At 36.0% G+C, this 24,687-nt stretch overlaps 1 protein-coding gene across 2 annotated transcripts in view; it reads left to right on the forward strand.

Moving 5' to 3' along the window:
• The window catches only part of LOC136866328 (multidrug resistance protein homolog 49), a 322,764-nt gene that overhangs the window by 292,334 nt on the left and 5,743 nt on the right, over window positions 1-24,687 (forward strand). For both annotated transcript variants that reach the window (XM_067143179.2, XM_067143178.2), the window contains exons 20-23: window positions 7,555-7,717; window positions 13,353-13,547; window positions 15,899-16,105; window positions 18,516-18,662. In XM_067143179.2, coding sequence (XP_066999280.2) covers window positions 7,555-7,717; window positions 13,353-13,547; window positions 15,899-16,105; window positions 18,516-18,662 — 712 coding nt within the window. The remainder of the gene's footprint in view (window positions 1-7,554; window positions 7,718-13,352; window positions 13,548-15,898; window positions 16,106-18,515; window positions 18,663-24,687) is intronic.

The raw sequence follows: 24,687 nt of genomic DNA on the forward strand, positions 1-24,687 counted from the left end.
TAGCTTCAACTACAGTACCCTTGCCCATCCCCGTGGAGTGGACGCACCTGACAGGATTTATCCATGTAGATACAAATCATCTCTGATGTCTTACGGACTGGGTTAACTCAATCGCATCATCTGACGACCCTAGCTCGCAAAAGTTATTCGTGGCATATGAATCCAATGACGAGCTCAGCTCGCGGTGATGCACTGCTGTATATCAATACATGTAGTTCAGTAACTAACTCACAGATGCCACTTGTATGCATTCTGAGCTGAAGTTTAGACATGTGGCTTCAGTTATTTCCCACACTCCATGCTCTGGTTATCACACACTTCTGGAACAAGAGATAAAAGTATCTTTGTTCATCTTATTTCACTCATGTCAGTTGTATCATGGCGTCAAGTAGATTGTTGATGAAGATGGAATATGAAAGCTAATAGATGGTGTTTTAGAGAGTGATTATGAAGACGGTGATGTCTGTGATGACGAAATAGACCCTGAAGGTCTTAGTTTGAGTTTGAGTGATGCATGTAATAGTGCTGATGACATGGAAAGTGATACAAATGATGACGGTGGGCCAAGTCTTTCGAAACGAGTTCATACCTCGGCGCAGACTAACTTGAATGACTGGAACTGGACAAAAAGTGACAATATCCCTGTTGTACATACGTTTAGTGAATACAGCAGGATTAGTGATAATTTATTGAAAAAGTTACTGTACAGACAACTGCCGTAGTGCGGGATTTAAATGTGTTTTCTCAGCGAAATGCTACGTTATTTAAATAGGATGCAAATGGGTTAAGGAGGTTGTCTGATGCCAGCCACTAGGTAAAGAAGATTTTAATGTGTTTGTTTTTGCTGATCATGTTGCCATTTGGGGAGAAACCGAGAGTGGTGTTCAAAGGAGATTGGATCTTTGGAACGCCAAGTTTAAAGAATATAGGTTAAATATGAGCAAGAGCAAAACAGTGGTAATGAAAGTTAACAGGACAAATACACCTTGTACCCTTATCCTCAAGGGAGAAAAGACTGAACCTTGAAGTATCTCTGGATTACAGTATCAAATGACGGAAGTGCCAAGAATGAAGTGTTGAAAAGGATGCAAAAAGGATCCAACTTCTACCATCAAGTACAGAACATAGTATGGGGGATAAGGCAGTTCCTCAGAAGGCTAAACAGACCATGTTTCTTATCTCCTTCCATCATGACATATAGTCTGGAGAGTTGCATCATACATAAGAGAAGTCTACTGCAAGCTTTTGAAATGAAGTACCCTAGATCAGCTGTATAGAAAACAAGGAAAGGCAGAATTAGGAATGATCAGATATGAAGAGACCTGCAGGTCAGCCTGGCCATAGAAGATAGATACATATTTATTTCAATAATTAATTCCAACGAGCCAGAGGCTCATACAGAGGAATTGTACAATGAATAATATATTCAATGGCGGATCTACAAACTCTGAATACTTACAATGATATAATCAGAAAGGCTGAATGTTGTAAGGCTGAAGTGGCTAGGACACGTTAAGCAAATGCAGGCAACTCTAGCACCAGGGAAGTATTTTGAAAAGATGGTTCTGGGATAAAGACCAGTTGGATGCCCTAGAAAAAGGTGGTTAGACCAGATAAGAGAAGACCTAGAGAAGAGAGGAGAAACATGGGATGCCTTAGAGAGAGAGGAAATAATCCAGAACTGTAATAAATGTCCTCTTTGAACATATTTGGTTATTATACTATACATTTATTTCCTTCTTTTTAACACATAACCTCACATTTTCTGCATCATCTGGCTTCATTGCATTACTTCTGTTTTAGATTTATTTTCACCATGTAGTCCTTCTTCAAGACTGTATTCATGTCATCCAACAGTTTCTTCAGATCTTCTGCAGATTCAGATAGTTAAATCAAGTGATTTCTGATTTTGTCTCTTTGAATTTTGATTCATTTTTCCAAATTTCTCCTTGATTTTCTTTACTGCCTGTTCTATATAAACATTAAAATGGATAGGGATAAACTACAACCCAGGTAGTTCCTTTCTGGTTAGCTGATTCTCTTTCATAACCTACTAATGCAATTAACTTCAAGGCTGCCCTGGTTGAGGCTTTAAGCCTCAGTACCTTCCATCCATGTTTCTTGGCCGATTAACAGACAAGAAGTGGGGCTTGCATGATAGGCATAATTTATAGTGCAATTCAGCTGAACCTACCTGTAGTTACAAACATCAATGAAAACTTGTAAAGATCATAACATTTCCAGTCACATAAACAACACATAAACCTTGCTCAAATATAAATACGACGCTACTAACACACAGAAAATCACATTCGAGAGAAAGTAGGTTTGTATTCCACTATCGGCAGCCTTGGAGATGGTCTTCCATGGTTTCCCATTTTCACACCAGGTAAATGCTGGGGCTGTACCTTAATTAATGCCATGGCTGCTTCTCCCCATTCCTAGCCCTTTCCTATCCCATTGTTGCCATAAGACCTGTGTGTGTCAGTGCAACGTAAAGCAAATTCTTAAAAAAGAAAATCGCTGAAATAGCCATGTCCTCACAAAAGTGTTGCCATCACACACACATTCTGTATACACACAGCAAAAAACAATGTATACGAAAACATCACTTAAACTGCCGTACTTTTTCAGCCAGAGAATGGTAACTTTCTAGCATCATACGCAGAGAAGTGGGTATGATATTTGTCAAAAGCAGCTAAAGCTTTGGCAAACATAGACCGGGGTTCAATTTCCTCTTCGTCTTCCCCATCTCTCATAATCTTCTGTGTGGCACTTGTGCTGGCTGTAGCAGTACCATTGCCACACAGCTGTTCAACACTCATTACACCACAAGTAGCAAGCTCATTGTCAACTGCTGCATACATGACAAAGTTATCATTTGCTGGCGCAAGCTTCTTTCAGTCCGCAAGGATAAAATGATCTTTGCCAACAGTGTTGGTGTCATTTAAGTTTCTGCTTTCACTAAAGCCACACTTACAAAAATTATTTTGAACTCTGGTGGGCAAGAAATGGAACCATACTGACTCAACAAAATAGATTGCGTACATAATATAATTTGTTTACCATCGTCCAACATACACACCTTTGTACCAGCTGTAATACCCTTTGAAGCACTCAATCGCCCTCTCATCTAGAGGCATGAGGACACTGGTGATTTCTTAAAAAGGAGAGTTCCTGTGGGTGGATAGCACAGTTAACTAGAAACAAAAGTATCTTCTATGCTTGAGAACCCATAGAAGCATCCAGTCCATGAAGAAAGTCCAAAAATTTCTGTAGTCAGCTAGGCTCTACTGTTTGTGAAGTACTGCACTGGTAACTTCTTGTTTAACATTTAATAACATTTAATAACTTCTCGACATTCATAAAGCATCTTTATTTTTCTGTTTTGCCTATAATGACAGGGATATGCTTGTCCATCCTGTCACTGTTACAGCACAACAGAACTGGAATGTGGTCCTCTGCACTTTTACCTCCAGGACTAGCTTTTCCTTTAAGTGTTAGTGTGTGATATGGTAAACAATTGAAAAATTGGCCAGTTTAATTTGCAGTATAGATGCCTTCAATTCATATCCTTCAACAAGCTTTGAATGATTCTTTCCACTCCTTGACATTCAAAATATCAACTCTCATTGACAAGCTCTTTATACACCATCCCATGAAAAGCCTTAAGTCAGGAAACCCATCCACTTGAAGCCGAATAATTTTCAACACACATTCTTTTTGCAATGCTTGCAAGCTTTTACTCGCAAGATATTGCCATCCACCAGAATTCTTGATGCTCAACCTTGCGAATACCAAGAAAAGAGGACTGTTTCCATATTGGATTCTCCAATTCCTTCCCCATTTTTCTCTTCTTTGAGGACATCCCACAATTTTGTACCTGTTCATGTATCTCTTGTTTTTTCTGTATCATGGTATTCAGTGCAGAATTAGATAAACCTGTCCTGCAATTTCAACTTACTTTTCAATTACATTTCCTTTGACTTTGTGGTGGAGGTATTGGGGGTTACCTCAGCTAATGGTCTGTGATGTAACATAACATTCAAATAGGCAGAATTCGTATATATTATTAACTTAGTACCATATTTTAGAATAGTGAGAAAGTAAGCAATAATAACAACAACCAATAAGCAGAGTTTGGGAAGCTTGTAAAAACCCAAAGGATTCAAAATTAGGATGTGAAAAGAATCAATAACAAGATCAATAACAATTGTATTTTGAATACATGAATTACAAACAAGTAAGAAGACAGATATACTAGCATATCAATAAGAATGTTAATTAAGACTTGAGAAAAATACAAAATATCAATAATTTGAACTGGCCACAAAATACTGATTACAATAAATACATTTCAGATAATGAGATACCCAAGTACAATTGCACAGCATAAAGCACCTACAAAGAAGAAGAACCCTATACTGAGAAAGGAAAGGGAGATCACAGGCAGGGATGGGAAACAAGACCTCGCCAAGCAAAGTAAAAAGACAGAATATTTTAAAAAGTATCACCAGAAAAAGGAAGTCAGCAAGGCATTGATGGAGAATATTACATTTAATGTTCCAACAGTCAGACATCGTGATACTTCAGTTCCAAAACCAGTTATATGAACTAACCAAGCATAGCACTCGCACCAAATGCACAAAGTCATGAGAAAATATGATAGAGGCGAGAGGTCGGTAGATGCAGAGTGGGTCTTGGCCCATAAGTGCCCGCAGCTGGTCCATGGTTCAACAGCTCTGAACTCTGACCAGCCAACTGAGCAGAGGAGGGGTGGTCACGGCTCTACCTGTGGCTCTACGCCTCTGCATTCGGGAGACAGGATAGGGCTGGACCTCACGGCTGGCCCCAACTATTCGCTGTCCTGAGAATGGTTTTTCGTTGTCTTCCATTCTCCTTCACTAAGGCGAATGCCGGGGCAGTTACAAGTATAGGCCACGGCAGCCAACCCCCTCACCTTCTCCGAGCATCTCCTTAACCGTGACAAATCTCCCAGCCTGAGAGACGGCGTCACCGTCTAAGAGGCCGCATTCCCCTTCAGGGGAGGAATGAAAAAGTAGTAGTAGTCTGGGAAATCAAGTCCCAACAAATAATAAAATGTCTTCACTCACCAAGTATCTGCAAATAAAAAGTCCTGGGTGCAGGATAATAATAAGGCATGACCAGCATGTAGCACAGCGAGATGTTGAGCTCTCCACACACACCACTGTCGAGACTGGACTGAGGAAGGGACGGAAAGTCTCAGTACATATAGGGCATGTGAAAGGTTGTGGAGACAGACAAAAATATCTGAGAAAGCCGGCAGAAAATGACGTATTTGTGATGTAACGATGACGTGAAGAGACAGAGGCATGTGGCATTCAGTAGTAGGCAGCAGTGCAAGGTGTTAGTAGTATGGCAGCAATGCAGAAGACGATGACAAAGGTAAATGAAGTAGCATGTAGACTTTTGGGGAAATGTTACAACTTGCTCTGTAATCTGATTTTTATTTTGGGTAGGTTTTCACATGTTTTACAGGTTGTGTCATTTTATTATAGGAAACTGAGAAAAGTACAATTTTTCACCAGCTATCAACACAGCTAACTAAATTAAACATCTGATAGAAAGCTCATAACAACAAAACACAAGCCAGCAGAGGCCTTCATTATTCTATGTTCCATAAGTATGGTCGTGCAAGGTATCTGACCATATTAAAATACTAAACTTGTGTTAGAAAGGAGCAAATTTGTATCCTAACAGAAGTGATGGAAACCTAATCAGCAATAAAAAGTCTGTCAAAAATAAACTTCTAACTGTGGACATAATGAATACTTCTTTTTACAAGTATGAACATTTGATGAAACTCGTTCAGTCTTCATGTAGAGGTGTCAGAATACCCTCTGTCTCCTTCCAACTGTTATGACCACTCTGCTTTTGTGCCTACCATTTCCGTAAACAATGCCAGGTGAATGCAATTCTAATATGGTCTCTTAAGGAAGTTCACCGCTGATTGCTTTCCCAGCACTTGCTCTAATTACTGCAATGACAAGACATTAACACGAAGATCCATAGGTATATTGTACCTATCCTTGCGTGACCTACTGCTTCTTAAAAAGCATTTGATTAAGGATTTAGTGTTGATGGGACTGACATTTCTGGAAGGTTGATGCTGGTAATCAGCTAATGCAGGATTTTTAATACATGATTTAGTTAGGATGCTCATGGGACCACACTATTTGAAAAAATAGTCCAGGAAAATGTTTCCAGGAATGGATAACTGAAGTTCCATTATAATTGGGAAACTTTGAGAAAGACCCAGTCCACTTACACTTCTAAAAAGCATTCGTAAAATTATATTTTATTGTTGTGGAAATGGAAAGGGAGGACAAATTTAATGAATAGTATTGTGAAAAGAGATGTGACTGTTGTCAAGACATTGGCTGGTATACGGAGAGCAATGACAATGCCGGTAGTTGGGCGAGATTATTGTGTATATGTAAGATATTTGCATTACTTCAGTCAACTGCCAGAAAAAGTAAATGTGTAGAAATCTTGTAGTCATCATTCAAGTCTTTGAGGGCTGTGTGCTACCTGAGAAGTACTCCAATAGATGAGAAGTAAAGGCTGTAAAATTGAGGGATTTGCAGAGTGTACTGTAGTTTATACCACCTATTTATGATTCCTTTTTTCCATCACTGAGATGTGATAACAGTACAGGAAGACTTGGACTATAAAACGTACATGAGGAACTTATAACACTATAGTTACTCTTTCAAACCATTCATTGGTCACTGGTTCTCATAATGATATAAGCCTTGATTTGTTGGTAAAATATGGACTAATTCCTACTCCAATACCCACAATCTTATTTAAAATGATTCCATATTCCCAAAATCTTTCCTTTTCTAAACAAAGTACTACTGTCCTGATAGGCACATGTCACAGATCCATTGGTCTTCTTTTCACTAAAACAGATAAGTGCATAGTTTGCAACTATATTTTCACCCTATTTAACAGATTGTGTATAATGTTGTCCCTCTTAAAAACATGTATCAATAATTTTCATTCCATGCCTCATTTATACACAACAGAGACACAAACTCCTCTTTCCTATAAACTTATATTTGTGTGGTATGTGTCTCTTTTCCACTGAGCCTCATAATTATCAGAGAAGACTATGAAGCTATCATCTTTGTTATCTGGCTAAGCTGAGTGGATAAGATGGTTGAGGCACTGACCTTCTGACCCCAACTTGGTAGGTTCGATCCTGGCTCAGCCTGGTTGGATTTGAAGGTGCTTAAATACATCAGCCTCTTGTTGGTAGATTTACTGGCACGTGAAAGAACTCCTACGGGACAAAATTCTGGCACCTCAGCATTTCTGGAAACCATCAAAGTAGTTAGTGGGACCTAAAAACAATAACATTCTTACAATAATAATAATAATAATAATAATAATAATAATAATAATAATAATAATAATAATAATAATAATAATATTCATATTATCTTTGTCATCTCACTTCCAGTTTTTTTTTTTTTTTTACTGTCAAGCTTTATTTCCTCTGTTAAGGGTTTCTGAAGCTCTAATATTTGGTGCCTGGATGTTGGGACAGTCGCTGGCTTTTGCACCAAATTTTGGTACAGCCAAGATGGCAGCAGGACGTCTGTTCAGTCTCATGGATCGGAAACCTAGAATTTATACATCATCGCTGGCAGAGAATAAGAAAGATTTGGTAAGATATTTAAAGTGTAAGCCATTTTCTGATTTCCAAGCTGTTCTTGTAAGAATTCCTTTTTCTTAACTTTCTCTCCAAAGGAGATGTGCAAAACTAAATGGTGAAAACTATGGTATATCACAAGAACTGATGAAATTTTAAAAGTCATTGTACATTATGTTAACTTCAGTCTGTATTACTTCATTTCAATGTATCTCAATCTACATCAAAATATCTGGATCTTTTTTTATGTGAGTAGCCATAGATATATATGCTTAATGTAGTTAGCAATGTCTGAGGAATGTTTAACCTTAAAGTGCACAGTTTATTGTATCTTCTGAATTTTTTCTTTCGCATCACAAAAAATATTTTTAGAAATATTGTAAATTCAAAGTCAAAATGAGTTTTGAATGTTTTGCATCTATAGAAAGCTATGCAGTTAGATACAGAGGCTGCTATCATACTACAGTCTTAAGCCCTGTAGAGGTGAAGAAATTTCTTGTGCAATTCATATGAACATTGACTTTGCTTATAGACTGCATGCCAACAAATAAGAACAATAAAACATATTGGAGCTGCCTACAAGGAAAAAACTTGTTTGTGTAATGTCAAGGCACCAAATTATCACAATAAGCATACCAGAAAAGAAGCTCTAGAAAATTGTTCCATATTATTAAATACTTTATTATACTCAATCAAATTAAAATATTATTTTAATGAAGATAACACATTCTTGTTCATGTCATGGTGAAAGCATCATTTGCAACTATTTTGAATAGTGCTGACATTTAGTTTCAGATAATATTTTTGGGAGAGGAAAATATGCAGGTTGTGTGTTGGAATGTTGTAAGTGTTCTTGAATACTCCTCCATCATTTATCCTGCCATTACAACCAACAAAAATATTTTACTGTGCATCTACAAGTGCAAGCAAAAGAATACTATGTTTTTCATGTACCTCTAGAAGTATGATGCCATAGTTAGCTCTCGGTGTTCAGAATTCCACATGATCTCCATCTAAAGCACCGCAACTGTTCGGAAAGTTCCATCTCATACTGTTGAGATGATTTTCTTTCCATCACCAAGTCATCAGAAAAATCACTTCTGTACAAGTTTGTTGTCTTGGCAGAATGCGTTCTGTTAGAAAATCCACCTTTTCAAAATATCAGATTGAGGGCTTAAATATTTGCTCTGATCCTACTCCACTCCTATTTTACTGTTTAATCTTGTTCAGTTCAGTCACAAACAAGGCACACAAACTTCTTGTTTTAATCAGGCTGTCAATACTGGCAGAAGGTGAATAGCACCTACCAAACAGGTGTTTAGTAATAAAAGAATCTTTTGATCAGTGCAAATGTAGATTTTGGAATTAGGAAGAAATTTGTGATGTCTGTTGTATGGAGTGTGCTAGTGTATGGATGTGAATCTTGGACAATCAGAGATCCGGATTGGAAACAGCTGGAAGCATTTGAGATGTGGAGTCTGGAGATGAATGCTGTGGAATAAATGGATTAAAAAGAGAAGAAACAAAACTATTCTGCAAGAGATTCAATGGAAGAGAAAACTGATGCTAACAATAGAGTGAAGAAGAGCTAACTTCACTGGCCATATATTGGAACATAATACCTTTCTAACAAATCTGCTGGAAGGGAAAGTCACGGGGAAGAAAGGCAGAGGACAACCAAGGAAAAAATTCCTTCAAGACTTGGCACAGATCTTCATGCTGGTTCTTACTATGAAATTAAATGAGGAGCTGAGGACAGAAAACAGTGGTTTCATAGACGTAATATTTATGGAAAAATTGTGCAGGTTGTACTTGCACAAATTCTACAAGAAAACATTACATTTCTGTAGCTCTCTGGTTGCAGAAAATCTACGAGTCATGTATGATTATCTCTAGAGGTTAATATTTGCACCGTTAGCTACTTTCCTGATCTAATTCATGCTATTTGAGGTATCTCGTGTTCATGTGCTACCGGTGTGCATGTTTTTATTTCTTTTTCCTGACCGTATTTGACCACAGCAACTATTTCATGGTGTTATTCCTATTTCTCTCATGAGCTTGGATATGACTGCTGAACCCAGTTTTTGTTTTGAAATAGACTGTGACAGGTGGTGCACTGAAGAATATTGTTGACATTGTAGGTGTATATGATCTGCTGCTGTACATGGGACAAAATCCTGACCTACCAGGGTCTCTTAAAATTTATAGCATTGGGACGTTGGACAAATCATTTTCTAACCTGAGCATTCATAGATCTTTACTTCATTTTGGAGGACATATAGGCTGCAAGAGCAGAGTAAAATTTCTATATGTGGAAAAATTAAATAATACTCGTAAATACTTTCAGGATTTACCAGTCTGTTCTGCTTAGAACATAGTCATTCCCACTGATAACATTAATTAAATTTTGGCCCTTGTGTAGTTTATCCTTTCAACTCCTGATTTACTTTAGCAACAATGCTCCAGACCTGGGAACCATGAAGGAAGAGAATAACATTTTATGTTGGTTTCCTCACTACAGTTTTCAATCTCAGTCATCTCAAAACTCGTATTATTATTCATATCAATATAACCTAATTTAAGATGTTTTCAAATATTCTTGGAAGATAATATCTCTCTTTCTTTAACCTTTATTTTATACTAACAAGATACCCGTGCTTCGCTACTGCTTTAAACTGAAAATTATTATTCAAAGTTTTACATTTTTATTGAGAGTCCACTGTCAGCTAAGCCTGTAAGATGTGCCCTCAGTTTGTACAGCAAACGTTTTTGGGGGAATGATTATTTATTTTCTGATCTAACGTACTTTGAACACCATACGGAAGAATTTGAATGTTTTAAGGCCTAATCTTCTTTAAAATCTGGGATGTAAATGCGACCAACCTGTGAAATTTTGATTTTGTACGTTGAATTGTAATGAAGGAATGAATACTTCTTAAGGGGTGTATGTTTTTAAAGATTTATTAACATATAGAGTACAGAAGGCCAACCTTCATAAGTTAGTGCCTGAAAGGGTTTGGGAAAAATGAATATTGTGTTTTTGAGGGTCAACCAACATCTACACCCCTTAGGGGAGAAATATTTTGAAGTATACGATATTTTACACCTAGGACATAAAAGAACGCCCTTCTCGTGAAATTACAACTTTGAACGTCAAACAGTTTTGGAGGGATGAATAATTTTGTTTACGGAGCCGACCTCATTTAACACTTTGGGGTTGGAACGTTAAAACATATTTCCTATTTCACACCTAGGATTTGGAATTTTGTCTTCGTACGTTAAACCGTTATGGAGGAAGGAATGAATATGTTTGTTTTTTGAGCTTAACCCCCATTTAACTCTCTGAGCGGTTAAATTTGTTTCAAAGCTTCTGTTATTTAACGCGTAGGATATCATTTGAAATCTTAACTTCATAATTCATACGATTTTATATAAATGCATATTTTTGTCATCATTCCTCATCCCCCACACAAAACTCCCTTAGGAGTGTATTGTTTTAAGTCCACTTCTTATTTGTATCCTCATACAAACAATTCAACTCATTTTACACCACCTTAAGTTGATTCCACCCCACCCACCCATTCCCCCGCCCAAAAAATGCATGAGAGTTAATTTTTAAAGGAGATTCCAAATACCAATTTTCTCGTCTGTAACATCCTTCATTTTCGAGATATAAGTATCCTCAAACAAAGAATTCAACTCATTTCAAATACCAATTTTCACATCTGTAATATCATCGGTTTTGGAGATACCATCATCCAAATAAAAATAATTCAACCCATTTTCAGTCATTTTACCCTCCCTCCACCCCCCCACACCCCACTGTGCTTTTCTGAAAACAAAAAATACATATTTATTTTTAAAAGATTAAAAATATGGATTTTTTCACTTCTGTAATATGTTAAGTTTTTGAGATATACTACAGATTCTCATTTTAAAAATTCACCTCCTTTAACACTTCCCCTTACGTGTATTTTCAAAAAACAAATTATGTGTGTTCCTTTACTTTTACAGGAGATTCAAATACCAATTTTCACATCTGTAACATCTTCAGTATTTGATATACAAGTATCCTCATAAAAATAATTAAACACCTTCTTCAGTTATCAGCCCTTTAGGTGGATTTTCCAAAAATAAAATAATACATGTTTATTTTTAAAGAAGATTCCAAATACAAGCTTTCATGTCTGGAACATTCAGTTTTTGAGATATAAGTATCCTCATAAAAAGAGTTCAACTCACTTTTCAGTCCTTTTTACAACCCCCTTAAGTGAATTTTCCAAAAACAAAAATACATGTTTCATTATTTTTAAAGGAGATTCCAAATACCAATTTTAACATCTGTAATATCTTCAGTTTTGGAGAATCCAGTATCCTAATAAAAATAATTCAACCCCTTTTTCAGTCATTCTAACCCCCCCCTCACCCCTTAAGTGTTTTTCCGAAAACAAAAAATACGTGTAACTTTATTTTTAAGAGAGATTAAAAATACCAATTTTCACTTCTGTAATAGCATGTTCCTTTTACTTTTATCGGAGATTCCAAATACTTACTTTCACATCTGTAACATGTTACATTTTTGAGATACATCGTAGATATAATCATTTTAAAAATTCACCCCATTTGTAACTCCTGTTTACCCCCTCTTAAGAAGATTTTCCAAAAAAAAACAAAAAATATGCTTTTCTTTATTTTTAAAGAGGATTATCAGAACAACACATGGAAGGTGAATTAAAATAGCAATCTGATTGTACAAACACGAGTTAAGAACTCAACAAATATAAGAATACATTTAACACTTGAAAACATTTAAGTCTGAGTTGAACTTGGTAGTCAAGCTTCAACTTTTAAGTCACTTTTTACATTAAATGATATCACTTATTGACTAGAAGTATACCGGTAATGAATATTTTCATTGAGTAAAGAATTTGTCGCTTTTGACCAGAAGTACAACATTCAATTTGCATAAAATGTTCCTCTGAGAGTTTTAAAGTCAGTGTTACATCATGGCTGTGTTGTTGCCTGTGGTCTACTGTTTTAATGTTGTAACATAACGTGTGAGGTGGAGACCAAGTTTTGAAGCAAGGCTCTTAAGATGTTCGCAGTTCAATGCGAGTTCCTCTTCACCACGTGTCACAGCTTTGCCACCTGAGGTCCTATAATGACTTTCAAATTCTTAACTTGTGATTGAAAATCTATTCACTGTTTTATTCCCCATTTTACACACATTTAAGCATAATGTTAAAATATTTTGTGTATTGTGTATGTTTGTATATATGTACCTGTGCTTGTTCTCACATTTTGGCTGAAGATGATGCTAAACAGTGTTGAAACTAGTCCTAAGTAAATATGTTGTAACTTAACCATTATAACATTCATTTGTATTGAAAAGGTGGACCCTTTAAGTTACCTCTCTTACACTATAAGTATCTCGCAAATATAGAATCCTCGCTTACGAGCTTATGTACTCAAGTCTTAGACTTACAGTAAATTTTCACCTATGGAATATACCTAGGCTTCTGGTAAATACTCACAATGTCATCTTAGGTTAAAAATTCTCTATCAGAACCACAGCAACAGATTGGTTGTTGGTGAAAGGCCCATGAATCAATGTCTGATAATTGACACATTCATTGTTTCTTGTGTGCAGCAACTTAGTGGAAAGATCCAGTACTCCAAACTAGAGTTCTTCTACCCAACTCGTCCAGAGGTGACTGTGCTCCGTGGGTTAGATCTGCTTGTGCGTCCAGGGCAGACGGTTGCTCTCGTGGGTCCCAGTGGCTGTGGGAAGTCAACTTGCATTCAACTCCTACAGAGACTCTATGATCCAGTTGCAGGAAATGTGGTATGCTATTTAACTTCAAATATGTATTTGAGATCTTAATTTCATCACAGATACTCCACAACCTTGTAACTCGAGCGACCAGTGAAATCAAAGCTTTGAGTGTACTCAATGAAATATATTGATCCTCAGATGTATATGGAACTTCATGATGCAATAAAGATAGATTTTTCATGTTAGTGCTAATGGTACATATTCCTGTTCTGTCTTCTGGTAACAAAGAATATCTTAACACTAACATAGATTTAAGGTTTCGGTGACTCCTTAATACTAATATTATTCTGGAGGGTACAATATGGACAAAACGTCAGTCATAAGAAAAAAGAACATGTATTCTTCATTTGACATTTGACAGGTTATATTGCTTGAAGATTCTAATTATAAGAACACATGTTTAAATTGCAAGCTTTGAAAGAAATAGCTGTCTTTTATTGTTCTAAATTGAATATTAAACCTATTAAAAACTATTCAAAACAGTATATGCTTGAATCCACCTTGTCAATAGACTTTTATCATTGAAAACCATTTATTCATAGAACAAGTTTCGAGAACATAATTCATTCCCTTCATTAGCGATTATTTAAGTCGAACTTATTGACAAATATCAAAGAACAAAAACAGTACAACATTTTAGTTTTAGCCCAAAATTTTAAGAGCTTTAATATCAGAATTCACTACATCAATTAATAAACAAACTTTAGTGGTATATTAGGAAAATTATTATTATTACATAAAATTTTTAATATTAGATGATGATGATGATGAATGAGAATCACTTCCTAAATAAATTTAATATCTTCCTTTTTATAAGTCATTCATTTTTTGTTACATTTGTGTGTTTGGAATTACAAAATTGTGAGTTCTTCATTGAAATATCAAGATTGTTTGGTATAACTATTATAGGATCAGCTACTCACCACTGTGCTCTGCTTTCAGCTGCAAACTATGGTCTCTCGAGCTACAATAAAACACAACTATTTATTATCATGGCCACATTGATTCTAATAATAATGTTATTGGCTTTATGTTCCACTAACTACATTTTTACGGTTTTTGGAGGTGCCAGAATTTAGTCCCGCAGGAGTTCTTTCATGTGCCAGTAAATCTACCAACACGAGGCTGATGTATCTGAGCACCTTCAAATACCACCGGACTGAGCCAGGATTGAACCTGCCAAGTTGGGGTCAGTAGGCCAGCGCCTCAACTGTCTGAGCCACTCGGCCTGGCCACATTGATTCTAACAGAAGCAAGATGAATGTGGCTGATAGACCAAATTAAGCCAGGAATGTATGATAAGTGAACAAATCCTAAGACGGATAAGTGAAGAAAATGACTAATTTACTTTTCTGACACAGCTCCAAAGACCTCACTGCTATGCTCAAACCTTAAACACACAGCTAGTCATGAATTTACAAGGATATGTATTAAGATTAATGAAAACCTCACAAGTTCATGACTTGAACATGACTTCAAAAGTCACAAAACCTTGTATATTCAAATGACTTGACAAGGAATTAATGCTGATACCTCATATACCCATTTTCATTTTTTAATTATTTTCATCTCAGATGTGAATTAATACGGTACTTATTAATTCTCTTTTCATTTTCACTGAAAAAAAATGACATGGCGTATGGCTTTTAGTGCTGGGAGTGTCCAAGGACAAGTTTGGCTCGCCATATACAGGTCTTTTCATTTGACACCCATAGGCGACCTGCATGTCATGAAGAGACTGAAATTATGATAAAGACAACACATACACCCAGACCCTGTGCCAGCGGAATTAACCAGTCTTGGTTAAAATTCCCAATCCTGCTGGGAATTGAACCCGGGACCCCTGTGAACAAAGACCAGCACGCTAACCATTTTGCCATAGAACCGGACCTCATTTTAATTGAAAAGTTATATCCTATTGATATTTCCAAGTGAGTTGACTGTGCGGTTAGGGTCACGCAGCTGTGAGTGGGTTTCAATCTCAATGTTAGCAGTAATGAAAATGGTTTTCTGTGGTTTCCTATTTTCAAAGCAGGCAAATGCTGAGGCTGTACCTTAATTAAGGCCGTGGATGCTATCTTCCCACTCCTAGCCCTTTCCTATCCAATCTTCACCATAAGACCTATCTGTGCTGGTGTGATGTGAAGAAATTGTAATTTAAAAGAAAAGTGTATCAATATATTGTGTGTGAGTCAAGCAGCATAATTTATATATTTTATGTATATAAATTAATAGTTAGGTCCTAAAAATTTTAGATTTCTGAAGATACAAGGTTTTAGATTAACAGCAACAATATTACATCCTAAAATGCAACGTTCTCAATGATGCATGGAAATTAAAGCTCACTATTTCTGTTCTAGAGTGTGGATAACCATGACGTATGTACTCTTCCCTTGGAGACATTACGTTCACAACTAGGGATTGTCTCTCAAGAACCTGTTCTGTTCGATCGTACCATTGCTGAGAATATTGCTTATGGGGACAACTCTCGCACTGTGCCTATGGATGAGATTATTGCTGCAGCGAAGAAATCTAACATCCATAGCTTCATTGCAGCATTGCCTCAGGTAACAATATGCAATATTGTATTTACATTCTTCCAAGTAGGATCCAAAAGAGAAAGTACAGTACACATCCAGTAACCCACAAACACATAGGTAAGTAATACTACATTAAATCAATTTAATATGTACATATGTTTTCAATATATATTTTGTCCATTACAGATAACATAGAATATCCATTTGACGGCACCTCAGCTGATAACAGCAGCACACAGATACATGTAACACTTACCTCTCTAATACAGTACAGTCAGTGATAACAATAACATCAAATTTATGACGGAAGTTGACTCACAAATGGAGTCATTTTATCTACACATCAGGCTTTTTATACAGCAATTGTAATTAGGTGTCAATAATGCTACCAGGATACCACTGCAAGATTTTAACAAGCCACATGTTAGTTTATTTAGAAGTAGTGTTTTATTGTAACTTATGTTTTTATGACTTAATTTCCAACTAAAGATGACTCTAAAATGGGTCAAAACATGTTTGGATAATGTAGATAATAATCTTTATAGATTGTAGCCACAATCGAGATAATTATACAAATAATAATAATATAACAATACTAACACAGAAAATAACAAGAAGTTGCGGCGGATACACATCAAAGCTTGGAAATACGATGGTAGATAATAAATACACAAAATCAAACCATATACGAAAGGAATACTTACAGGCCTAAAAGTAACAACTAATGGAGGATTGTGGAAGGTGCGAGAGCCCTATTGAGGTCAATGAGAAGGTATGACATTATGGGGAAGAAAAGGTTCTCAAGAATCACCCTCTAGCTCAACTATATTATAATTAACAAAACAAACATTACAAGAAACAAAGTTAAATGACAGAGCAGTTGATACTTAACTCACAAACCAAGAATGTTTAAAAGAATTTAACAAAATACAGTTCCACGAAACCAAAATAAAGTCATACTTAAGTAACTTAGTGAAAAACTCGGTTTAACATAGAAAGGTGGTGCATTACAATGTATAGTTTAAAACAAATGTAGGTGAAAGAATTGATATTAGAAACAACAGGAATCTAGGGCAAACTCAGGCACGTTGAATTTAAAACTTAGAAAATTACATAAAATGCAGAAATACTGAAAGAATTAAATAAAATCAAACATGATCAGAAAAGGTTAGAAATAGCACTTACCAAGCACTCTCGAGGACGGTCAGATGGAATAGACGCCAAGAACTCGCATCATACATGCAAAGCCGGCAGAAGACCGGAAATGGCCCGATCACAAACAACCAATGGGAAACAAATTCCACTAGATTACTGTTCTTTTCGGCAATTGGAACATCCATTCTTTTGGCCCATCCAATTGTATGACCATATATGGTCATTTCCTGACTTGCTGAAGCAAGAGGAATTGCATCACCTAAACTCTCCACGTGCAGTACCCACTGGTCCAAAGGTTATGTACTGCATGAGTTTTACCACACTGTTACAATTTTGACATACAGAATTTTAAAAAAATTATTTTCAAATAATTCTTCAAGAAATTCTTCAAATTAAAACGTCCCAAATGTCTTTTCTTCATGCTTGCTGACATTCATTTAAATGATCAATTACATAAAATTTACGTACAAAAAAAAATCACAGTTCCATATATCTTGATGTTTCCCTAAATTACATTTTTAAAAAATTATTACAAACGCATTCAAATTAATATATTCTTCCAGTTACATAAAAAAAATTCCAGCAGAGTCCAGAGTTCTTATTTCTTCATTTTTCACAATAAACAAAAATTAAATCCTGCTGTCCTTTCTTAATGACAAAAATGCAATTATGTTGTTCTTTCTTGATGACACACCTGTCACATAGATGTAATATATTAGGAGGATTTCTTACATTTAAATTGATGTAACTGAAAAACAGTCAATATGGAATGAAAGGAAAATACAATAAGCTAAACATACAAACAGATTGTTGTGAGAAGAAGAAAAATGAAAAGAGAAGACATCAAAACATAAAAGGATAAGGGCACTTTTCATGTCTTCATATACTGCCATCTTCAAATAGAATTGTTCTCTCTATATCATTTCCAGTTCTTCTACATCCATTTCCTCTTGGCCCCATACACGCTTTTCTCTGCTTCATCAGGAGTGAGCGCTTCAACACTCGTTGAAAGAATAAATTTAGAAAGAACTCGGGTTGTTGAGGGGAAAGTCAATCTATTAGAACATGGTAGTGAACGAAGATGTGGAGTTGTCCTTTTTCTTCTGTGCTTTTGTCTTTGTTCTTCGTGTCCTAATTCTACTGCTTTCTCTTCTCACACTGGCCTGTCTTTGTGTTTATCCTATTACATATTCCTGTTCATGTTTCTATCTCTCTACATGACTTCTTCCTTTTTAGCAAAATATTATCTTAGAATGCAGCATCTTTCTTACTTGTTTAACAGGGCTATGAAACAAGACTTGGAAGCAAAGGAACCCAACTGTCAGGAGGTCAGAAACAAAGGATTGCCATAGCAAGGGCACTTGTCAGGAACCCCAGGATTCTTCTATTGGATGAGGCAACCTCTGCACTTGATAACCAAAGTGAAAAGGTAAGCCAAGTAACAATTCGTATCTCGTTTGATGTGTTATTTAAGACACACACATTCTGCCTGTTCACTCTTCAGAAATTACTTTTTACTGTTACTGGTACTTATGAAAATGAAATTTTCACAAATCATGAAAGTGGCAATGAAATTGTTTCAGAATTAGATGAGCTTAAGTGTACTATAGTGTAGACCTGCTGTGAATGCTTAACTACCAGGTATTCATAAATTAGTTACACACACTGTCCAACAAGATTTGATTACTTTGCGCTCTGATACATCATTTTAATAAGTGAGATGTAACTAGGGCTTTGATTTCTATTATATAAAAACTTAGGATATATGCATGCGCTTAAACCCTAAAAAATGCCAAAATATGAAGCTAAAGTGTAACCTTTGAGTGGTTAACAGAAACACTAAAATAAGTATAAAGTAAAACATGGTAAATTTTCAATTAAGAACAAATATAAAATAAACTCAGGCAAAGTAAACATTAACTAAAGATCAAGGAGGTGGACAGCAGACAGGACCTTACGAGGTTATGGGTTGAAGGACTCTAGTGAACTGATGTTTAATAAAGAGTACAGTAATTTAGTTAAAGTTTTCTAAAATGAGCTCATTCTTAAATACCTATGACAAGAAAACCAACGTAAATTTACATGAACATTGTAGCAAAACATAATCAGTAAATAAGACAAAGTGTTTAACATAACATACTCAACTTACAACTTGAACACCATGTGCCCACTGGACGAAAACTAGACCTGTACATTGAAGGACGTACATGCACCAAGGCACATATGAATACCTGAAATCCTACTTGGTTGTTTTGCATCCTTTTCACAGACGGCTATCCTCATTCATACTGACATTTGATTACCAAAAGGTAGTTAAAAGTTCACATAACAAAATATCAAAGAAATACAAAGATACATCAAAGGGAAATCACTTCTCAGATGAAGAAAAGTAAAAGCCTAAACCTCTTGTTAACCCTATGCCAGGCATAACAACCAAAAAATGAAATGTCAATGTTGGTATTTTTTCTTAATGAGCCTTCCTAAAGTCAGGGTGCAGGGATTATTCACATAAATACATCCCTTCATACATTAAACATATTTCCATGCCTGATAAGCTGGTTGTGATTGATTACACTAGCCAACATGATTTTGCGGTAAAATAGAAAATATGTAATTCTTATGGAAATCGCTGCCCTGATTCTGAAAATGATGCTATTTTGTTCCTATCACATCTAGTTTTGACGCAATTCGGTGTTTTAGTATCTGCACGAATTCATAAGATGTAATATTGAGAGATGTTCTCGCGCAACATTTTTTAGAATATAATTATGTGATTTGATTTGTTGTTGTTTGCATTTTGTCATAGGTTTATTGCTGTCTAAATTTTCATTTTGTAGTTGGGGTAAATTCATAACAAACTCCCCCAGATACGCAATAGACCGTGCGGTATGTAGTATTGAAGATAAGACAGTTGAGTGTTTGTCTTTCATCTTAGACCACTTGAATAAACAGACGTGTTAAAAGCCCCAGCCCTTATGCAATGTTTATGAACTGATAAAGCAGTTTCCTTTCAAAGATAACAGTCCAAAAGTATTATACTCAAGAAGATGAACTTGTATTTTGTTCGGATATTTCATATCTTCTACGTCAATTGGGAGAGAAAGAGTATGATCCTAGTAACTGGCTTGTTTTTATTGACTCTTCCAAAAGAAGTTTAAAGGCTGTTTTGCTTCATAATACAAATGTTCTGGCATCCGTACCACTTGCACACTCCACAAAAATGTCTGAAACAAACGAGACCTTAAAGTTGGTGCTTGAAAAAATTAAATATCACGAGCATGCATGGCAATTTTGCGGTGATTTGAAGATCATTGGATTGTTGCTGGGACAACAAAAAGGCTGTACAAAATTTCCCTGTTTCCTATGCAAATTGGATAGCAGGGCACGAGATAAACATTGGGATACCGTGAATTGGCCAGAAAGGAAACAACTACAACCAGGATCCAAACATGTCTTGACCGTGAAAAAATTCTACTTTCACCTTTGCACATCAAATTAGGATTGATGAAACTTGTATGTCAAGGCATTAGATACAAGTAGCCTATGCTTCCAATATTTATCCACTAAATTTCTCTCATTATCAGATGCAAAAATCAAAGAAGGCGTATTTGATGGACCACAGATTCTTAAACTGATGAAGGATAAAAATTTCACAGACACGATGACCAAAATTGAGAAAGAGGCATGGAACGTATTCAAAGATATAGTTACTAGAGTCTTTGGCAACATTAAGGACCCTCAATACAAAGAAATTGTAAGGAAAATGTTGATAAAGTTTAAGGAACTTGGTTGTAATATTAGCCTTAAGCTTCATTTCTTAGCTTCGCATCTGGATTATTTCCCTGCAAATTTAGGAGCTGTCAGTGAAGAACAAGGTGAAAGGTTTCACCAGGATCTCAGATACAGAACGACGCTATCAGGGACATTGAGATGTGAATGAGATGGTCGATTGCACAAGACTACCCTTCTAGAGATCATTCAAGAACTGGAAAAACCCGGAAATTCCAAGGAAAACGGGAAAGGACGGAGGTGTAAATCTAACCTGCACATATTGTAAGTAACAAAACTACGTATGTTTAACCATGTAATTTTTATTCAAGGTATGGTTATATTAATTTAAAAGCAACTGTACAGCTGAAACTAAATAGTCACTTTATGCTTCAGTTTCACGAATTTCAATATACATTAAAAATATAATACCAACAATCTACTTGCTTACAAAGCAGCATTTATGTGTATTTAATGCATGCAATATATGATTACGTTTTGCAAGCTGAAATTTACATTAATACATCAAATTTAATCAATACTATCAACAATTTTACGTAAGAACAAAATAACGTTTTGTAAAATTGCCACTAAACCAGACGTGATACGCCAAAACCAATTTTTTTCTCGAATTCTGCATTAAGAAATTAGTAAAACCCACCTATTTTCGTTTTTACCGCACAAAAAAAGTTTTTTTTTTTTTTGCAGGCTAGTGTTATCTGAATAATGAAGAGATTTCCATATTGGTTGAAATTGTCTGAAATACCATGAGGGTACCTTGTGGACCAATATTCTTGAATATCAGGATATTTACCCACTCCTGTTAAATACAACTCCGAAGTATTTCGACATTTCATCTAATGTAACATCCATGAAGTTACAGTCTCAGAAGAGAGGAGATACCTTGTGTGTTCTAAGGAACTGGTGTGCATAGTAATTTGTTTCCATCACCAATTGAATTAACTAAATCTGTATAGAAAAGTTTGGAAAACAGAGAATGGGTCGGTTTTGCAAGTCATATAAATTGTTATTGTGAACTTACCTGAAAATGTAACTATTATTGGAAAAATATCATTGTGACTCCACACTGTTGATGCATAAAGCACCATGGATATTACTGAGATATTTTCTCTTTCACTATCATCATCAGAGATCACTTTCTATCACCACAGTACGCTACACTACAATAAAGCTCATCTAATTCTGAAACCATGCCCACAAGGGACTGTCTGCCTTATTAAAAAAAAAGAAAAAAGAGTAAGCTGGATTAATTTTCTCTGCAAGAAAGGAAAAACGAGGTGGTATCTCTTTAGCAGTGGATGTCTGGGAGTGGTGAAGGAGATGTATATGAAGCTGACCAGCAGTATATTGGCCATGTTCCTCATATTCTTTTGTCTTTTCAATATTTATAACTTGCTGTTCAAAAGAACAGTTATCGTTATTACCCTATTACCCACCTAATCAGTACTACCTATGTTGTAAAATTTATTTATTTACATGTAAATTGTATAATGTATGTATGTATGTATGTATGTATGTATATATATATATATATATGCAAGACTAGTTTCGATCCATGGATCATCCTCAGTTGCTTACATTAACAATTAAAATAATTCAGTCATTAGAAATCACTTTTTGTGAATTATTGTCATATATTACAGTCTTAAAATCTAATAAAACATCTGTATTTCATTTTTGCTAGCATATCACTATCTGTTGAATGGGGAACATTAAGTTAGTCAGACTTATAATTGTGTTGCTTCAAATCACTCTTCTCAAACTTGTTATAAATTCACAGTCTTAAAATCTAGTAGCCAAGTATCTAATTTATTCCTATTGATGTATTATGTTAGAATCTCAATAAAGTAGGGCTTCATAAAATTGGTTACACTTGTAGATATATACTGTATCATATATTTAGGCTGTGTGAAAATATCGAAATAGTGGTCTATTAGCTAGTTGTTGTACTCTTGATAGATTAGGAAGGAACATCTTCAAATTGGTTGTCGGTTGACATAATGAACGTAGCCTCAGTTGTATGAGACAATCTTCTTGTGGAGTTAATGTGTTGTGTGATGTTCCCTTGTGTCTTTATGGGCTGATTCCCAGTGGCCTCATTGCTAGTGCACTGAGTCAGGCGAGGGAAATGTGATGTAACATATGCTCAATTTTATCATATAGAAATAGTCTGAAAAAATATGGTATTATCCTTGATTTGATACGGTGTTATAAACTTCACACTTGTTTTCTTAGAAACGTTCATTTTTGAGTTGTCACTATTCTTGCGGAGGTACAAATTGTGGATATTTATTACAGCTGAAGCTCTGCGAGAGGGACTATTTACCAGATGGCTGGAGGAATGGCACATCATTCTTCCTACAGCATTGAAGCAAGCATAGTTTGTGATATGGTCCATTGGGGTCTGGATTGATGTCACCATTCTAGTCCATTCCAGATGTGTTTGATAGGATAGAATCGGGGTCTGGGCTGGCCAGACTATTTCTGGAACCTTCTTGTTCACACTCACGAATAGACCTTAACTTGTGGCAGGAAGCCACATCATACTGAAACGTACCGTGATCATTTCCGAACTAGTCTTCTGCCATAGAAAATGTGGCTGGTCGAAATGTTCTTAGATCTTTCTACCTTTAATATTCTCTGTAGTAACACACAAAGTCCTTTCCATGAAAAACACCTCCACATTTTACTGTGGATACTCTACAAGCTGGCATTCAAACCCTCTCCCCCCCCACCGCATTTGACTGCTACGTGGCATACAGTAGCGTAATTTATTTACCACTTCAAATAATTATGGGTCTGCAGTCATCCATGGACCAGTGGCAGCACTTCACACACCACTGGACACTGCACTTAATGTTCTCTGGCAGAATGTGTAGTGTATGGTAGGTGTTTGAGCCTTGAACCGCAGTCTTTGTTTCTCCTGGTGCACTGTCATGGTATTAGTTGCAGTTCACAGGTGATAGTATCATGCATTGTCCTCTGATTTTCCTGTACCACCTTCTCCAATGCTCGACGGTCCCTGTTGATCAACATACGGCACCTATCCTGGTGTAGTTTTTTTTATGTTTTTTTCCCTGTTTCCAGTCCCAGTCACATATCTGACAGTTAATTTGGACAACCTGAGGAGGGTGGAAATGGTCCTGACTGACTGCTTATTCATGTGGAAAACAAAAACCATTTCATATTTCAAATCACTAAGGTCCCTTGCAGTTATCAGGGAAAGGAAGAGATCGGGAGAGAAATAAACTGGATCTTGCTAGAGACAAGGCAAAGATCAGAAACCTAGATCAAATATACCAAAACAAGAAACTGGACGTTAAAAGAAAAGTTACAGAAGAAAAGACCAAGGCGTGGAAGATATTTGCTCAGAAACTGGAGGGGGACAGCAGAGGCAATAAGGAACTTATCTATAGTGTTAAAAGAGGTTAAAGGAAACCAATGAATACCATAAAGGCACTTGAAGATGAAAATGGAAATCTGGCTAGGGCAGAAAGTGACATGAGAGAAGTGCTGAAGAACCATATTGATTACCTACTGAATAGACAAGTTCAAGAATGAAATACAGAACTAGAAACCCAAGCCCACAATGAGGAGCATCCCATCACCTGGACAGAAACTGAGACAGCCTTAAAATCTATGCCTAAAGGAAAATCTACAGGTGC

Source organism: Anabrus simplex, chromosome 3, assembly GCF_040414725.1.
Source record: "Anabrus simplex isolate iqAnaSimp1 chromosome 3, ASM4041472v1, whole genome shotgun sequence".
In the NCBI taxonomy this organism is placed as follows: Eukaryota; Metazoa; Arthropoda; class Insecta; order Orthoptera; family Tettigoniidae; genus Anabrus; species Anabrus simplex.